The sequence below is a fragment of the Heliangelus exortis genome, chromosome 3 (assembly GCF_036169615.1).
Source record: "Heliangelus exortis chromosome 3, bHelExo1.hap1, whole genome shotgun sequence".
Taxonomy (NCBI): Eukaryota; Metazoa; Chordata; class Aves; order Apodiformes; family Trochilidae; genus Heliangelus; species Heliangelus exortis.
In genome coordinates, this window is record NC_092424.1 from 86,676,761 (window position 1) to 86,696,776 (window position 20,016).

A 20,016-nucleotide genomic window follows, 5' to 3' on the forward strand; every position below is an offset into this window, starting at 1 on the left:
GTGCTTCTACAGTAGAGACTTCACCTATCACTTTCAGCCTCATAAAAAGACTAAACATTAATTCGAACTCTGAAATATTTCTGAAGTAGGGAGCACTTATGATTGACTTGCTCAAATTGATAAATATTAACATAGCTCAATTGAGACTACAGGAATGTATAAATGATGTTATGCAATGTTAACTATTAAAATACTGTAATGTAAAAAATAAAGATGATTTGGATGTATCTCTTTGTTTTCAAATAGTCTAACCACTTAAATATTTTTCAGACATTTCTTCAAGTAAAGGAAAAATTGAAAATACCAAATTATCCTTTGATTCAGTAGCATACATTGTGGATTCCTCATGCCTTAGAGCTGGGATATTTTCCTGAATTGCATTATCTGTGTATTTGACACACTACCTATGTTTTCATAGTTCGCTCATATAAGTAATGTGCCAATAAAATGTTGTGTTTTGGTGTAAGAATTTTGAACCTGATAGATTTAATCACTAATGGACTGTCACACATACTCATAGATCCCAACATAAAGGAAGCAGTGAATTTGAAAGTCAGAATCAATATATGATTGATTCCTCTTTGCAAAATCCTGCAAAGTCCTGACTGGATTACACACACACATACATGCACACACACTTCTACATGTAAATGCACAAAAAAAGTTCCTGTGGAACTTCAGGGGATTCTTTAGACTTAATTCAAAACTACTGTGGAATTCTGTATTCTCGAGATGCACTGAACATTCTCCAAAAATCTAAACCAAAGATATGGTATTTTTGAACTATAATGGAAATACAGAACAGTTGTCATTTTGAATTAAAGATACAGAACTTTTCCATGCAGGTGTTTAATATGTGAACCATGAGTTATCATTCAGGAATAATTATGAAAAAACTAACTGGTCTACAAAGCTGGATGATAGTGGTTTCTTTACTATGCCACAATCATTACAACAGAAAGCCCATCTTAAAAGGGAATTACTGCAGAAGTCAGAGACCTTTGGCTGAGACTTCAACAAATTAACTTTAGAATTCAGGTTTAATTCAGTTGCAGGCAGTAAAAAATTCTGTTGATTAAATGTCCAGTTTACTACAGCTATACAACAAATGGTTAGATCTTTTAATTTCAAATGCACTCTGCAATTCAGTATTTTGAAAACTATCCCATCTGAAAAGATGGAATACTACTACTAGTATTGTAAGAGTATTATATATAGTAGTATAAGAGTATATATAGTATATACTGGTATAGGAGTAGTATTCTAGTACTAGGATTGTTATATACAAGGCAAAGAACAGCATCCCACAAGTGAACAGGCGAACACTATGACAAGTAGAAATTTTGCTTCTGTGTTGAGTCTATCAGAATTAATCTTTCATAACCTTATCAAAAAGTACATAAAATGATTGGTATAGCCATTACAAAATGGTCTTCCCTCCTACATGAAATGCCTTAGTACTGTCCTAACAGTACTACTAACAGTGAAACTCCCTGGGCCTTTTCCACTCTGGTACTAAGACACACCTCTGAATAAAAAAATCCAACCTTTCCAAAACACTGCAGGGTTTTAAGCTTAATTTCAAAGCTCTGCAGGATTTTATGCTGCAAAGCCACCATTATAATCTGGGGGCATTGTGCAGCTTAGAAAGCACATTATGGAAAACCTATCCCTAAATGAGAGTTGGGAGGGAATGAATCCTAAATTTGGAATGAAATAAACCAAAAGAACAGCACCCATTATATTACTCTTTGACAAGCAGCTAGTAGAATTGAAGAGAGACATATTTGCTAGTTTATTCAAGCTGCTTTCTGTTGAGCACTTGATACAAAGCTCTTGTAAACTAACTGCTTAACCAGGCAGTGGAGGGTTTATGGCCTGTTTGCATTTTGAAAGGAATGCAAAGGATCTGAATTAGATTTCAGGCTTTATTTTCACTGCTTTAAACTTTATGTAGTGATGCATACCTCTACATGCTGAGTGCCACAGTTTTCAAGTAGTTATGCTGTTAGACTATGCTTGCCATTTCACAAGGGCTTAATGGCTGCAAGCTGATTGATAACCCCGACCTCTTTAATGTTTTTCATCAAGCCCACATTTTAACACAGATTTTAAAAGGCAGATTTTAATAAACATAGATACAGTGCTTGATACAACAAAGTGACATGATGTTCTGAGCATCAGTCTAATGTTCTCAGTCCCTAGCAGCACAGAGATAAAAAACAACCAACCCTAAGATTAGCCTGGAAGGTGGGTGTGTATTAAACAATCTGTTTATTTATTTACTGAGTACAGTTTTCACTCTTCAAAAGGTTTAATTATTTTAACAAAATAAAAATAATTTTATGAAGGTAAAATTGATTTTTAAAGGTATTACTAGTCACAAATTAATTAAAAAACACCTGGTCTTTTTAAAAAGATGACAGAGTAGCTCAAGATATGAGTGTAGCATGGGAGATAGTGACATTCAGCTTGCTAAAGGAAAAAATAAGAAAGCTAAATAGTGTGATTTGCTATAGTAACATAAAGCCACAAAGGAACAGGTCAATCATGTGGCAAAATTGATGGATGCATGAAGGGACTTCAGAACAAGTTTTTAGCTCACTGGCCTCTCTCACACAGATTTAGGATATAATCCCCCAAGCTAGGGGTAGTCAATTTTGAGTGGAAGATCCTTAAAATACTATGTTAAAAATAACATATATATCATCACTGTATAGTATAATTCTGTAATATGCATACATTAATATACTTTCTGCTCCCCACTGTCTTTCAAACTGTAGTTCAATAACAGAAAAAAACCCAAAAATATTCTTATTGGGAAGTACAGCTTCTATTGGAGAACTGCTTCCACACACCATATGTCCGGTGCATGATGAGAATCTTACTGAGCTATGACATCTTATAACCACCCTATACTTTATTTCTATTTCTTTTTGAGGCAGAGCTACTGAATTCAGGTGTTATAACTGAGCATGAAATGTTCATTTTATCCTTCCTGAGAAATTTGATAATTTCTCAGATTAGACAAGAACAGAAGAGAGGATAGCTGCTACTGTAAATATGTTATCTGTTGAAAAGCTTGACAGTTAAGGAAGAGAACTTCAAGAGAGGGAAAAAGTGGATAAGAAGTAAAGAGGGACACAATGAGCAGGAAGATCCCCGCCACTCAGTAAATGAAAAAGAGGCAGAAGAGAGGGTGGAGACAAGAGAAGGACCTTCCCTTCTTCTGACATGTAAATCCTTGAGGAAGTTGTTTCTTTCAGACTTCAGGCTGAAGCACTTGGACAAACCCTCCAGCAGTAACAGGACAATGTTCCTCTGCAAGAAATCATATGGACACAAAATCTTTTTGTGTGTAATGTACTCTAGGCAATCCTGCTTGAGCAGGGGGCTTGGACTAGATGATCTCTAGAAGTCCCTTCCAACTCCAATGATTCTATGAAAACCTGCCTAATGGGCCAGAGACACTAAAGATTTGATCATTGTAGCTGGATGCTGCCTCTCTTTTTTTATGAGTTCCAGTGCCTTGCAATCACTAGAAAATTATTCACCAGTGAAATTCAGATACTGAAGAAAACTTACATAACCAAAAAGTGAAGCTTACATCCTGTAATCCATCTTCTCCATTTGAAAATATAGATGACCCATGTAGAATTCCCTGAATTTCCAAATGTTGGCTTTGGTCATAATATATCAGAGAAGCCAAACAAAGGAGAGAGTGAAGAAAGTCAGACCAAAAATAGATGATCACAAATCATAAAAGCCAGGCGAGCAATGAATGAAGACAGAAATTAAGGGAAGAAAAGGAAAGGGGAACTGATAAAAGAAGAGACTATGCAAATACAATTTTACTGTCTCAAACTGTAATTTGGAAACAGATAATTTTTTTCCACATGAAGGCCTGAAGGGGAAATCTCCACTCACTGTGAACATTTCTTGCAAGAAGGAGCTATGAAAGGCTTCAAAACTAGGACCATTCCCTCTCCATGCCACAGAGCAGAGGCTATGTAGAGTGGTTCTTGGCTCCCAGTTAAAGGCAACCTGGCTGAAAGATTCTTCCTCTCTCTCTCCTCCCTCCTAATGGTAACAGACACCATTCATATGGAGCTCAAGAAGCAATTTACTCCTGCCCAAGAAGCGAACTGCATTTCTCACAACACTTAGGAAGTGAAATAATTGTAATGTGAGCATTTTCCCCACAAAGCCAGCAGTATCACAGCTCTTTTTTCAAAAGGACGACTTTCCCTTGGACTAATAAGACTTGGCTTTAAGAGGACAAGTAGCTGTCTTGTCTAATTAACATACTGGTCAGATGTTTCCCACTCAAGCCTTCCCTAGCCTGGAAGACACTGCATGTTATTAAAGACAGAGTAATTGTATTGCCAGTAACATATTATTTAAGTTTCCAGCAGTCTTTTCCTTCCTAATTAGAAATCATTAGCATATATGAACATTCTTTTACCAAAAGGTTTTGAGCTCTGTTCCAATTTATATTTGGTTCTTTTTGAAAGGTAAAACAAAATGAAACAGTGCACAAAAGGCTTCAGAAACATAGATGTTTATCATAGAGCTTCAGGTAAACAGCAAATGCTACTGTGCTGTTTTTTGTGTGCATGACTTCAAGTCGTTCCAAAGTAACATAATTATCATTGATTGAGCCCAGGCATTTTATTATATACAAATTATGACTTATTAAATAATGCATTAGTAACATTTTAAAGGAAATAAAAATCCTTCAATTACTTTAAATCATTAACTGCATGGCTAACCACATGATTGACCCCTGGCTTTATATCTTATTGAGTCTCATATTACGAATTCAGTGTATATGGGATGCAAAGAGTTCTCATTTAAAACAGTATGTACTAAGATACTATCTGCAGAAAAAATAGTATCTCAGTGGGAGGAGATGGATTTTTATCTGGCACAGAGCTATCAATGTTGAATGCACTAAAATCAGTCAGCATCTAAGACAGAGCAGGGAGTATCTTAGGGAAAGTAAGAAATATGCTCTACTCATTGTGACCACATTCATGGCCTTCTGATTTTAAATCCTAACTTCTAACTCACAAATTTTTAAGGCAGTTGTTTCTTTCATAATCCAGGCATGAGCACTGGGCAAAGCCTCCAACAGTCCAGGAACATGGTGGGCTCCTCTGCAACAAATGATCTGGAAACAAAACCTGCACGATTGGCCAGAACCACGAAAGTTTTGAATACTGCAGTCAGGTGTTACCTCTCTTTCTTATGAGTTCCAGTGCTTTTCTATAAACTGTTCAATGGGAAATTAAAATATTGAAAAAAACCCCTAAGTGATCAGAAAGTGTCTTCGCTATTTGAAAATGGAGAAGGCCAGTGTAGAAATCCCTGCATTCCAAAGTGTTTGCTTTGATCATAATACTGTTATTGGACCTAACTGCATATGGAGTAGAACTTGTGACCCTTCTCTTCTGGTATGTGTTTTACTACACATGTGAGACCTACACATTTAACTGCTCTACTCTGCGTAACACGTAGAATGCTCAGTAGATGAGTCTGAAGATTCTTCTAATGCAAAAACTAAATTAGTTTTTTGGTTCTGCTCATGTGTGACTGTAATCAATAAGAGCAAAGTTTTTTCTTGTCTCAGCACTGCTGCATCTAGTACAGCTTTTCCCTGTAGGCTGCAATACCCTCACTTGTGCTGCTGGGTGGAAACAGATTCTTTTTTGTTCCATTTCACCTGACAAAGTTCCACATCCAGCCTTCTTCATAGCATCCACTGCTTCTGTGTACCAATTAATATTTCTGAGCCTCCATTTCTAAGTCTCAAAGAAATTGAGGCTAAATAGTCTTTCTATAGCTGATGGTATCCTTACCTGCTTCCCTGACTCTAAGTTTCTACAAGAGAGCTGACAGATGTGCTGACATTGAGAACAGAGAGTAAGGCTGATACATTTACTCAAGCTTTTCCCTATGGGAGCAGTGAGTGAGAAGTTGTGGCTCTGAGTGGGGGGAGAAATAAAATAAAAATGTTTATATCTGTTAGTAAATCAAATTGAAAATTTGTTGATGTTGGAAATATTCCCAGAGCCTTAATGATAGGCTTATTTTTATCAACAACAACAACAATTAATAATTAATGCTACATGACGCTCACATGCATCTTGGCAACTAAAATTATCACGTATAAAATGTCACGTTTTAGATTATATATTTAGCATGGATATCTCCTCCTACAAAATTTCACAGACTATATCCATGTTTGTCATGCCCTGGATGACACGATATAGCCAAATTACCTTTGGAAAGTTTATCTGTATTCTCTCTGCTTCTCTGCTGGGAATTCCCTTAGAGGATGCTCTGTGACCTGCACATATCACAGCCCTTTGTCTGCAGAGCCAACCACTGAAATCAGTGCCATCCTCTGTACACACAGCAGCATCTCTAAGCCAATTGTACTGGCAGATTTATATCACTGTATGAAAGCTATCTTCCCTTCCAGATAACAGAAGGCACAAGATTTATTTATTTATTTATTTAACTGTACTTAGAAACTGGGTTATGTTTGACTACAATTTTATTCTTGTATTTTAGAAGCTACTGAAAACAAAGCCTCTAGGTGGACTTGATGATCCTAAAGGTCCTTTCCAACCAAAACAAATCTAGGATTCTTTGGTCACAAAGAACACTGTCACAAGGCAGTGTTGTGCATATAAGCCTAACAGGAAGTTTGGAGAAGAAATAAGCTTGGGACTGTGCTGAAAAGCTACTTTTTTTGTGCATCCATAATCATCCATTTTTTATTCCCTTTTCTTCAACATCACTTAGACAAATTCCTTCAAGAGTTTAAGCTTTCATGGCACACTGTCAGATTACTGCTCACCCGTTTCTATGGGAGACAACTGAACCCAAGTGATCCAAAACACTCCTTCTAGACAAGACAGGATGGCAGTTTAAATATAGAGAACAGACGAGCTATGAGCTGAGATTAGCAAAGCCCAAATGTATTATTATTTAAAACTAACACACTGCAACGCTGAGAGATACCAAGGTCCAGTTGTGGTGGATGCAGTATGCACATATCCTGAATGGAAATACTGCAAGGTGCCTCTTTGACAAAGAAACATCTAAGTGCTGCTTTAGCTCTGCTTTGCTTATCATACCTATTCACTCATGTATTGAGACTCCAATCAACTGAGCAGTCCATGGACTCAAACACACAATCAAGTCTTCACAGCATAAAAAGTGTCTGCTGAGCTGTATCAGTAACTTGTGTGCGTGCTCTGAGCCACAGCAACTGCAAGGCAATGCAAGTTGGCTCAGTTCTGATTCATTTCAGGCTTTGGATTTTCATCTGGCAAAATGCATACACAGGGATTAGTGCTACAAATCTGAAGTATTGAAAGCTCCCTATTTGCAACTGAGGGACAACTTCCTTCAATTAAGGACATACTTGGTTGTTTAATGGCTAGTGTTCTTTAGGTATTAATGGAATGTGACTGTGTCTTCTCACTAAAGTTTACAACTTTCCACAATATATTTTTACTGGTGTTAGACACTGTTCTTCCAAAAACGAAGAATTCTTTAGAAATTAATGGAAACAGATAGTTGATCAGGTTTAAACTCTTACAAATCGGCATCTGGAGAGATTTTACGGGATGAGTGTTTGTGAATATCTACGAGAGACAAACTGAATTTAGCAGCAGTTTCTGCTCATTTGTAATGCTGCCTTGATACTGAGGTCTAACTGATTCCTAGCAAAACCATTTTTTTTTCCACTGCAGTACACCTGCAACGACTTGTGGGATCACTCAGTTCAGTGAAACACTACTACAATTCTGTATTTACTTTAAAAGATAAATATTGGCAAAATGAAAGTTTTATAGCAATAATTAAATTGATAACACTCAAGCTTGAACTCTGATGGACTTGACATAAGAGGATATGCACTAAAACATAGACTTGAAAGCCCTCATAAATATAAGAAGTGTAAAAACTCAATGCAAATAACAACAGCTTTACAAATAATCCCATCTTTTTAAAACCCAAGTTTCAATAGATGTAGGTTCTGACACACTGGACTTTGCTGTCCTGTAAGGTTGAGCTAAGCTTGTATAGGAAGCAATTCTCATTCTAGAGATTCCACCTAACTTTAAACAGTATTTAAAGAATACTATATACATTTAGATTTCCTAGCTTAAAGAAATTATGTAAAAAATATGGGATAGGTTGAAGATGTGACTTTTTGTGAAGTAAAAAGTACAGAGCACAAATTATATGCCACACTACTAATTAGAAACAGATATGCAATCACTCACTAATGGAACAACATTTTGTGCCAAATGTATACTTCCTTCCAACTGCTGGACTCCTTGTGCCAGATATATTTAATTTTTTTTCAGAAGAAAAGATACTAACATGTTTTCCATCCTGTTTTTAAACCCAGAAGTCTAGTGCAAACTGAACTTTCTTGACATTTTAGAAATTCTATCGGTTTTAACAGCTTGAAGTCTTTTTATTACAAACTTGTACATTTCCCTGCAGGGTTCTGGAAATCTCACAATTACATTCATTAAAAATGTCCATGATTATAGTGAAATGCATGCACTGCAAATTTACCTTTACAGTTTTCTTTCAACAATTATTCTGAGCATAATTTTCTATTGAATTCCACAAAATACCTACTTATTCATCCACAATGTCAGTTTTATATAAGCTTTGACAAAATGATCAAAAGAGAGAAACACAGTTACTGCCAAATTTTTCTGTACCAGGTTTGATGTCTATGGTGTGGCTTATTGAGATCCAACATAATAAGCATGTGTGTCCATGAAAACAAATACGAAAAAGTCATGTTTCAGTAGCAGGCTAAAATAAGAGGCACTACATGCATTTTACACTATCACCAAGAGGATCTCTGGGTACATAATTTTGGGTTTCTAACCATACTTAGGAGTCCCTTAATTTGACAAGACAAGCACCCCTCTCATCACAAAGTCCTGCTGGGATCCAGAGCCTTTAACAACATACTTTTTTTCCTGGATGTAACAGATATGCTCAGACCAGGGAATAGAGGCAGGATAGATGAGAACTTGTGTATCAGTCTTTATCTAGAACAGAAATTGGCATCCTGCTTTCCTCACGTTCTGTGAAATCTCACCTGCCATCACCCTTGTAGAAGAGCTAGAAGGTCGAAATGGTAAAGCACTCGTGATTTTCCTGTGTAGATGAGGCTACCTGTGGCCAGATAAATAGGATTCACAGGGAAAGAAAAGAAAGAATCAAAAAATGTAAGAAAGAGAAGGAGGAAGGGAGGAAGGGAGGAAGGGAGGAAGGGAGGAAGGGAGGAAGGGAGGAAGGGAGGAAGGGAGGAAGGAAGGAAGGAAGGAAGGAAGGAAGGAAGGAAGGAAGGAAGGAAGGAAGGAAGGAAGGAAGGAAGGAAGGAAGGAAGGAAGGAAGGAAGGAAGGAAGGAAGGAAGGAAGGAAGGAAGGAAGGAAGGAAGGAAGGAAGGAAGGAAGGAAGGAAGGAAGGAAGGAAGGAAGGAAGGAAGGAAGGAAGGAAGGAAGGAAGGAAGGAAGGAAGGAAGGAAGGAAGGAAGGAAGGAAGGAAGGAAGGAAGGAAGAAAAGAAGAAAAGAAGAAAAGAAGAAAAGAAGAAAAGAAGAAAAGAAGAAAAGAAGAAAAGAAGAAGAAAAGAAGGAAGGAAGGCAAGCTGATATCTACAGAGACTCTACAACCCAGACCTTAATATTAGCATCTAAGAACAAATATTATTTTATGATAAGTTTATTTTGGTCACGTCTTAAAATCAATCACAAATTAAGCAATCTAGTAAGGTACAGGGAAGGTTAACTCACAATTCCCTGGGGCAGAGATTGTACTTCTCAAGTAGTTGGTTTCAGCTGATATTCAGACAGCATCCTGGATGAGTTTGATTGAATCTAGCAAAACATCATTCACTTTTTTTACAGTTGCTGCAAAAGCAACAGGGACTCAGCACAAAAGTGAACCAATTCACTTGGCAAGCTGTTTTCAGAACTGAGTTTACTTCAGACTCAAGCAACGAGCACAATCCCCATGACTGATTTTCATACTGATTCTTAAATCACCTCTAAGCCTGATTTTTCCAACTTCTACATGATATTATTTCTAAGACTTTAAAGTAAATTAAAAACAGGCCTAGAAAACATTTTCGTGTATAAGGATCACAGGACTGAGCCCTATGGCTTTTACAGAGTGAAGTATGGCATGTTAAGAGAATATTCATTTTAAAGCTTCTGATCAGACAAATTTGAGAATCAGAAAAATTCAATAGTAATTTCCCTTATAATGCTCACATTGACTTCACTGCAAGATATAGGAGCCTAAAAACTCTGACCTAGGAGGACACAAGAAAAAAAAAGTGTACAAATAAACCTCATAATGCATATCAAGGTTAAACTTTAACAAATATTCCTGAAAATATAGATACAACAAGAAGTTGTAGGAAAGTATTTATACAATTCAACAAAACAGGTAGATAATTTGCACAAAATTTACACTATTGCTCTGTAAATTATAGTCTTTTAAAAGAGTTAGTGTTTTCCAACATTTTTCATTGTTATTCTCAAAGAGTAATGATGTAATAACTATTGTAGTAGGGTTTACACTGCATTTACCTCAGAGTTTTTAATGAGTTATTTTGATAGATATCTAAATAAAAAATATCTTCCTCTGTTTCTTTTTCTGTTTTGTTTTATGTGACAAACAGAGTATATGACTACATTCTCAGAAGTGGAAATTCACATAGGAGAAACTATGTAGGAAATTCAACTTTCATACTACAATGAAAATAGACAAGTAGCTGAATTCTGATTTTTGATGTTGCTGCTGTTATCATTATTGCTTCAACCCTTTAGTCTGGTAAAGTCAAATCCTATCATATCTTCATTTAAAAATCCTCTGTAGCATTGTACTTAAAACGATGATTATGTCAATGAAATACATGAATATTTAACTGCTTGTAGTCCCATTGACTGCTTCTGTATTTTCACTGATATTCAACAAATAAGCAAAGAAGTAGAAAAAAAGTGTGAAGCCAAAAATAGCTGCTTGAGTCATCAACATATTGTCTGAAATAATTCAAACAGGTGTTTGTGAGAGAATGAGCTATTTTCCTCAGGTGGGGGTGAATTCTACAAGAGAAAAAAACCTACTCCAAACAGGTCCTGAAGAACAAGAAGGAAAAAACTCACCATTTTCAGAAGACTAAGACAGCAGAGTGTTACCTCAGGAAAGTCTGGGGTTTTTTTTCTTTTTGCTAATGCAGAACAGCAGAGGCACATATGCCAGCAACAAGTCCATCACCAAAACTAGGGAGGAGGCAGCAGTCTACCCCTGTGTAACATTCCTCAGCACATGTGAGCAATGTGTGATTGAGTAGGTGGGTGGGAGATGACCCTTACTAGCTGAGAGACACTAGAGCTGGCACCAGTGTGAGCCATGGGTCAGACATAGTCTAAGTATTTCACAGGTAAACCTTGGTGAATTTTGGATTCCCCAAGTAGCATTACTTTTACTTTTTAAAATAAGGCTCGGAGAAGTCTCTTGCAATCTTCTTGTAGCCAAGCTAGGAAGTCACAGTTGGGATGAGCTGACAACCAGAGGGATAGAAGACTAGTTGGATGATTGCCTTAGAGTGCAGTTAACTAGTAACTAATGGGTGGCATTTTAACTGAAAGCAGGCAACAAGAAGAGTACCACATGGGTTTATCCAGAGACCTATGTTTAATTTCAGTGACCTGGAGTAGATGATGGAGAGGTTGTTCGTACAGTTTGTGGATAACAGCAGCCTGGAGGTACCAGTCTATATGCTGAAAGGGCACGGCTGCCATCCAGATAGACCCTGACATGTTGGAGGGATGGACAGTGAGATATGAGTCAGTATTTTCCCCTGGCAGAACAGAGGGTTTACAGCATCTGGGGGCTGCATCGAGAAAAGCTCAACCAGTAGGTTGAGGAATACATTGTCCTCATCAGTTCAGCACTTATTAGACCATATGTAGAATACTGTGTCCAATACAATGCAGTTGCCCAACGCAAGACTTGGGCATAAATGGAGTGAGTTTAGCAGAGGCAACCACTTGCTTTGTGAAGAGAGGCTACAGGTGGTGGGTTTGTTCAGCCTGAATAAGACAGGGCTTCAACGGCATCTAATAGCAGCTTGTCAGTGCCTATAGACAGCTCATTGAGATGATGTAGCCAAGCTCTTCTCAGTGATTTGTAGTGGCATGACAAGGGACAATGGGCATAAATTGAAACAAGAGGTCCACACCAGCTATCTGGAAAAACTTTTTAACCATAAGGACAGTCAAGCAGTGGAGCAAGTTTCTCAAAAAAGGTTGTACAGTTTCTACACCTGGAGGTTTTTCAAGACTTGACTTTATAAAACCCTAAGCAATCCATTCTGATCCTGCAGCTGACCCTGACTTGAGAATGAGGTTGGACCAGATGACATTCCCACCTGAACAATTCTGTGATTTTAAAATAGCTTACAGAGCTCTTAAAAAGGTTTTGGGGATTGGAGGCAAAGAACACATGCTGCTAATATCTACTCAATTTCTTCCCTGTAACCCACTTACAATTGAAATGTCGTTTTTGTTTAGAAATAACAAACTGAATGGTAAAGGTGCTGTGTTTTGAGAAACAGACTGGCAAGCACTTTTGAGAAGAATGTTACCTTCTCCTCTGAGGCAGGTAACAGTAGCATGAATGACAATGTTTACTGATCTTGGAGAAGAAAGATCTGGTCCCAGAGGTTCTCTTGAAAACGGAGAAGCAGGTAGTTAATTCAGATGATGTTAACAGGTTTTGTCAGAATCTGGCATGGTAAAATTGTATCGCTTAAGCAGACCTACTCTGTAATGGTTATTCAGTTAAGTGAGCTCTTCTCCAGTTAATCATTTCTGAGTCCCTGAAAACACATCAGGCAGATGTGTGTAGTATGGTGTACTCTGACTGCTGACCTATTGGTGTGTTTCTGTGATGGCTGACCCATACTAGAGGTTCAGCTGTTCAAAAAGCACGAAGGAAAAAATGACAAAGAGCAGAGTAGGTGTTAATTTGCATTCTGTGTACTGGTAAAAATGGAAGGTTATATTTTCTCCAGCTTCTGCTGCTTAAGTGGGGGGGTATTCCCCTGAAGTTTTCCAGGGAAGACCTGAGAAACAGTGCTTCTGCCTGACATACTAAATTCCCTACTTCCTCATTGATTTTCTAGCACAACCTTAATGCTGTGTTAGCATCATTTCTCTGTTAATTCCATCTGCTCCTAGGTCTCCCCCGCTGTTTCCTAGGAGATATATTGCCACGTTGCCTGCATCTGTAAGGCAGTGGAAGATATGGGGCAAGAGCCACATGGTTAGAGGCAGCATTAATACCACCTCAATATTGCAGAGTTCTCAGGGGATCCCACCACCCACTGCTTCACAAAACCTAAGGGAACACTAGGTACACAGTCAGCTGCTTCAGAGTGCTATGGGAATGGGATGATGTAGCTTCTTAACTCCTTTCCACTTCTATTTGCTTCTTTCAGCTCAGAACCCCTATTAAAAAAAAAAAGACTAAAGAGGGGTTATTTTTGTCCAGTCAGCCCATTTCAAGAACATTCCACTCTAATCTTTCTATCTGTGAAATTTTATGGGTTTTTTTCTTATTTACAATGTATTTATCAAAACCACTGTTTATGTTACATGCTTTTAGTAGTCAGAACATGTCTTTTTCATATCCTTTCAGGTATAGTCTACCAGACAAATTCCAAACTGTAATATTAAACATAATAAGATGAATATTGTAATTAAATAGGGATGACAAAGAATATCAGAGCTACCTTGTGCCTGAATATCCTCCCTGTTCTTCCCTTGGCAGGCACACATAAACCTGACTATGGCTGACAAAATGTACAGTACTATGACATTTCTAAATATAAGCCTGTTTCTCACTGGTGACCCAAACTCCAGCAATAAACTATTAACTGCACTCAGAAACAGGTAATACAGAAGATAATTAACTTTTTCCCATATGTATGATGAATTCTGTGGTTTATTTTAAATTGCATTAATTTTTGTTTTCTTCATAGGAAAAATAGGTAAACAAGAATTGTTTACATCAAACAGCCTTTGTGTTTAATTTATGCAGAACTGTTAAAAAAACCACCTAAGGTATTTGCTGAATGCATGCAAAAAGAAAGAGAACTTTAAAAAAAATTCCACATGCTATTAATCAATAACTTATTGCAGGCAGAGAATCTATTCACGTAATAGGATCAGAAACATAGTAAAGATTTATAGCTTAAGCTAAAAGGTCAACGTACAGAAGAAATACAACCATTTTTTTTTTGATGCCAAGAAGAACATTAGGGAACATAATACAGCAAGAGTCATGTTAGAGTGAAACCTACAAATCACTGACAGATATTCCTCAAAGAGAACTGTCAGTCTCTTCAAAGTCAATATATAATGCTTTTGTAGAGGTCAGGGACATCTCATAGTATTTATGAAATAACACATATTTGAGCAGTTAGTTTATTCATGAAAAGTGTTACCCTTTCTTAATTCAGGAGATTAATTTCAATGTTACAACTAAATTCAGCTGTTAAAGGGCCATGTCCAGGGTATCAATTGCTGATCTTCAAACTTAAATATGACTATGTGACTAACACTTAACACTAAAAAGAAACAAGAGAAAGAGAGACAGAGAGAAATACCAAAGTAAATTAATATGCTTCTCATATCTAGTATAACACCAAGTATATTTAAACAAGATACACAATTAATTTCATAATATTCTTGTAAATTCAGACTTTAGTGACCTGTATTTCAAAACAGGATCTGACAAAACAGAAATCTCTTCCACAGTCTGAAATATTAAGGATGCTTTGAATAAAGTTCTGCCTTTTGAAAGGTTTGGGGAAACATACTGAAAAAAAAGCAGGACATTTCTCAGCTGTGTCCTTCAATAAAATGCAAAACACGCTTGGCTAGTGACAAATAGGGAGGAAGGCTTTTCTGTTAACAAAAGTCTTTTTTACTATTCCAATCAAAATCGTCCAAGAGAAACCATACTCCCCTCTACTTCTCCCATCATGAACTGTTCTAAAACAAGCTACAAAACACCATGACCTAGACCTCTGGTATAATGTTGGTATCCTCAAGTTACTCAAGCTGGAGAAAAGCTCTCTTTTGAATAGGGAATATTAGAAATGGAAAACCTATAGCTTGAAACAATTTAAACTACTTCTATGTGTCCTCTGTGACTATTTTGACCATTTTTTTTTTTTTTTTTTTTGGAGGGGGAGGGATGGGGGACAGGGATATACCTTGATCTTTTTCACTGAAAAAGGCAGAAATTAAGTTGAACCAAAGGGAACGCAATATTAAAACTAACTTGGTGTTTGCTAAAAGAAACTTTTGTAAAAACACTGAGGATATACTTAGTCTCCAAAGTAGTTGTGCTAACCTTAAAACAGTAACTATTTCTGATTTACAGAAAAGAAAGAAAATGACAGAAAAGCTTCACCTATCCAGACCAAGAGACTCAACATTTTTTTATTTGTTACAGATGTCAATGAGTGTGCTATAACGAACCAGAGAAATCTGGAGATTGAATTTCACTGAAATTAATAAAGGTACAAATAAAAGTTTAATACAGATAGAGAAAAACCCAAACTGCAAAGAGACTGGAAATATGCTGTTAGTTAAAAATACATCGTTGGTATGCTTAATTTACACACTGTTGAACTTTAAACTGAAATTCATCTTCAACAATATTTACATGGGAATATGCACAAATACAGAGTTGGGGACAATTTAAACTCAGAAGTAAAGCCAAATAAATCACGGACATTCAATTTTGTGAATATCAGTGTCATCATATAGACATTAAGTAGGACCCCCAATAACACAAGGATGATACAAATATAGGAATGAGAATGGAAAAGAGTAAATGAACACTTAAGTTTGGCATATCAATTTTTCAAATTTTCCTAACTACTTAAAAAACCTGAGCGTATTTTCTTGCCATGAAAATGTCACACCAATCTCTAGTCAAGAAACTTGACTTGAATATTACATGCTCTTGATAAAATATTCTCAAGATTCCTCCCAGAATTTTCAAATAAATACTTAAACCCCAAATGGCTTTATTTCTAATAAATGATAGAATCTCAAAACCAAATCCTTACAAAGTTCCCAGTTACAGATTTATTTTTCCAGGTCATCAAAATGAAAACGTTAGTTTTTTTTAGAGAAGTCAGTATTGTAACCTACCCTTGTGGACTAAAAACCTAGCTCTGGCTTCCTCTGGTTGTATATGAACTTTGAAAAAACCTAAATCATAACTTAAATTCAAATACATATGATGCCAAAGCACATTTCTACTTCCAAACATACAGAAGTTACACTTGGACCTGATTGCTTTAATTTGAATAAGCTTTTGATAAACATTTGTTTTAGCAGGCCAGTTGCTGATGGTGCATTCACATACTACCCTCCTGGAGCTACAATATAGTCACATATCAGTGGACTTAGAAAAAGACTTCTGGTGTGTAACAAGTAATATCTTCCTCGATATAAAAAATGTGTTCTGGCTTTGATCCATCAGAGGTACTCCCTGGCCAGAATCTCCCAGGTGGCACATGTATCAAAAGCAAGATGTGGACTCGAAATGAAAGCAAGCATAGCAAAAAGTGCTATTTTACAGTCATTTTTCAGACCATATATTCAGAATGCAAACTTTGTGATGTGTTGTTTTCTCTGTCATTTATTTCCACTGAATATGTCAATTTTTAGGATCAGCTATTCTCAGAAATAAGTCAATATAATACCTCTACTTTCAGGAGTCCAGAAGCAGAAGTGAGGGAATTCGAGGCCATTAAGAGTGAACAAAGGGAACTGGTTTAAGGGTGAGTTTTAGTTCAGAGTTTCCCAAGCCAAAAGTGAGAGAAAGGCTGCCAGCATACCTAGAGAGCATACTATCAAGCACAGTAATTCTGATACCCTCATATCCTGCTTCTACAGTGGCAATTTACACAGCAACTTTCATCTACTGAACTGTATTTCTTCTTGAAATATATAATAAAATAGTATACATGTTAGTGCTGAAATTCTACAGAGGCTTAAGCCTTCTCCACTTCTACCTTCTGAAGTTGCTTGTGCATTTCTGACTTTTTTCCCTTGAATGAAATCTTTGAGAGAACAGGGGCTTCTCCAAATCCATATTGTGTTCATTTGTGCTTCAAAATTTCAAAGCATATTAATATCTTAATTGTAATAATTTTCTGAAATTATGTGTTGGAAATGACTGTGTTTGGTTAGTATTAGGGTTACAAAGTACAGCTATCTGACTTGCATTGAATTTATGAGACTTTCGGCAGCTTAATTTCAAAGCACACATTTGAAAAGAATAAACAATTCATTATAGGTGTGGTGAAGAAACACCAGTTATCCTATAGCAGATGATGAATGTATTTCATTAAGTACTGGAAAAATTAAAATGAGCAGTGCATTGAGTAATTTACCACAGTGGGATAAAGAATTACTTTACAGATTACTTGCGTGTTCCAAAACTTAACAGTATCCTCTCACATAGTGCCCTGTTCACAAATCACATCCAGTTTTCTATTCCAAGCTATCATGTAGCTATAGTTAATTTTAAGACACCACTGTTGCTTTTGCAAGTTGCCTAGAAACACCAGGCACTGGATGAAGCCTCAAAACACTGACAAAGCCATGCTCTACAGGCAAGGGACAAATGATGACCATGTTGAGGAAGAGGCTGAGAACAGATTAGTAATAAATCACCAAAATATCACTAAGAAAGGTATGCAGGGTTATTACTTTCCTATAGCTCCATCAGTCAGAGATTTAACAGTTCGATAGCTTGTTATTATGTCTGTTTCTGCACATTTTCAAGAGTAGTACTCTAACTTCTGAACAATTTCTACTTGCCTTTTGAGTACCAGTATGTTAATAAAAAGACAAAAACACTGTAGCACAATCCTATTACAACCATTATAATGAACCGGAATGTGCTTTTGATGTTGAGTCTTTGAACTTTTTTGCTTTGAAATTCAGTTATAAAACATACAAGTCTACCACAGAGAACCCGGCTTATCCAGAGGGAACAATACCAAAAGGGATTTTTGTAGGGGGAAAAAATGACTACGAAAGACGGTAAATATTTTCCCTTGTCTGTTAATATTTTACCAAAAATGTCAAATCCTGTGAGTATAGAACTAAATTGATGCAATTACTTTAAGCTAAATGCAAACAAAAGAAATATATCAATATTTAAATAAAAATGTAATACAATCCATCATCATACCTTGTTATGTGTCTGAGTTTGTCCAACCAGGATAAGTATATTTGATGAGATAATGGACAAGCAGAAATTGATTAGAATTATTGACCTCTCAGATCTGATGTACCTGTTCAAATAAACAGAGGGTAAAACTTTTGTAAAATGAAAACAAATACAAAGCTTTACTGCAATTCTTGCATTAAATATTGGAGATATTCTGAAAGGTAAGTGCTGTCTTTCAAGTGCTCAAAAAGAGTCTCAGGGAGCTATCATATTGTAAACGTAGGAACTGATATTTTGATAGGTATTCTGCAATTCCCTGTAAGTACCTTGATATATTTTAAATATAATCTATCACTTTTTCCTTTAACAGCTAGCAACACCACATTGATAATAATGGGCTTGCACGCATTTGTGTCATGAACTTCTTATGCTCTCTGCTCATGCCTGGGAACATCCAAAGCTGCCATGGACGATTCACAGTGACTACGTTCACAAAAAATACCATTATGTTGTAATTTTCCTATGTACAGCCTTTTGTATGCAACAGGACAGAAAGAGAATTATCATGGTTTCAAGTGAAGTATCTTACTGACCTAATTTTGAGAGCTGCTAGCAGAGTAAATGTTGACTACCAAAGTAAATGAAAGTTGAGGTTGTTCCCCTGAATGCCATTCTATATGTTTATATATTCTATGAGCTGTTCTATATGCTTCTCACTGAAGCTTAGTTAATACTGCTGTCTCCTCCTGAGCTGTACAGCCAGACCTGATACTCTGAGGAGATCATACAAAAAGGATGCTGAACTGATGAGAAATGCTGAACTTTGGACATGAAACAATTGTAGTCCTTTTTGCTCAGTAATACAGCATTACATTTTTCAGTTAAGAAGACAGAATAATCCACATTTTTCCTAAAAATATGTGTTACATTTAAGATTAGTTCCATGAGTTTGCAAACAAATACAGAAAGTCTAGTGCCTTTGTCTACAGTCAGTATGCTGCTACTTTCTAACTTGGTAACTATTGATTCACCTGGGTCAGTTCCCAGTACTGAGTATCTATGGACTATAAAGGATTTTAGTGGTTGAGTAAATACAGTGCAAGCAGGAGCACAAAGCACTGACTTAATTTGGGGAGGTTTTAGGTTTTTTGCCAGCCCACTATTTATGAAGAAGGGAAGGCTGAGTATATGGTCGGCATTGAATTTATTTTTCAGATGGAATTTTAAGTTGAAGGGATCAAATAAACCAGAAAAGAATGCTCACACAGGCCTTCTTTGGGCAAGAATACCTCTATCACATAGCACTTCTAAACAGACCCTCCCATTTAAAGGGCACGTGGGTGTTGCAATATAAAAAGAGACACAGGGTAAAAATATCCCTACTCCTGGATTTTAAAAAATAAACTTATACCTATGCAAGTTTTAATGTCTATCTTCTCTCTATAGTATGTTAGTATGTGCTCTCAAGAAACATGTTGAAGGCGAATTTTAACGATTCAAATGACAGGCCTCGAAGGAGTCATAATAATCTCAAAAAATCTCACTGATAGAACTCTAAAATATGTATGACTAATCCTATTTTCACCTGGATGCAGAACCCACATTTGATCCATAACACATAACATACATTTTTTTCACAGCATGGAAGTTACCATAACCAAGGGTCATAGAATCATTAACTGGTTTGGGTTGG

At 36.6% G+C, this 20,016-nt stretch overlaps 1 protein-coding gene across 5 annotated transcripts in view; it reads right to left on the bottom strand.

Moving 5' to 3' along the window:
* Positions 1 to 20,016, bottom strand: part of ADGRB3 (adhesion G protein-coupled receptor B3) — a 434,645-nt gene that overhangs the window by 79,009 nt on the left and 335,620 nt on the right. For all 5 annotated transcript variants that reach the window (XM_071741618.1, XM_071741620.1, XM_071741621.1 and 2 more), the window contains one exon: positions 18,345 to 18,447. In XM_071741618.1, coding sequence (XP_071597719.1) covers positions 18,345 to 18,447 — 103 coding nt within the window. The remainder of the gene's footprint in view (positions 1 to 18,344; positions 18,448 to 20,016) is intronic.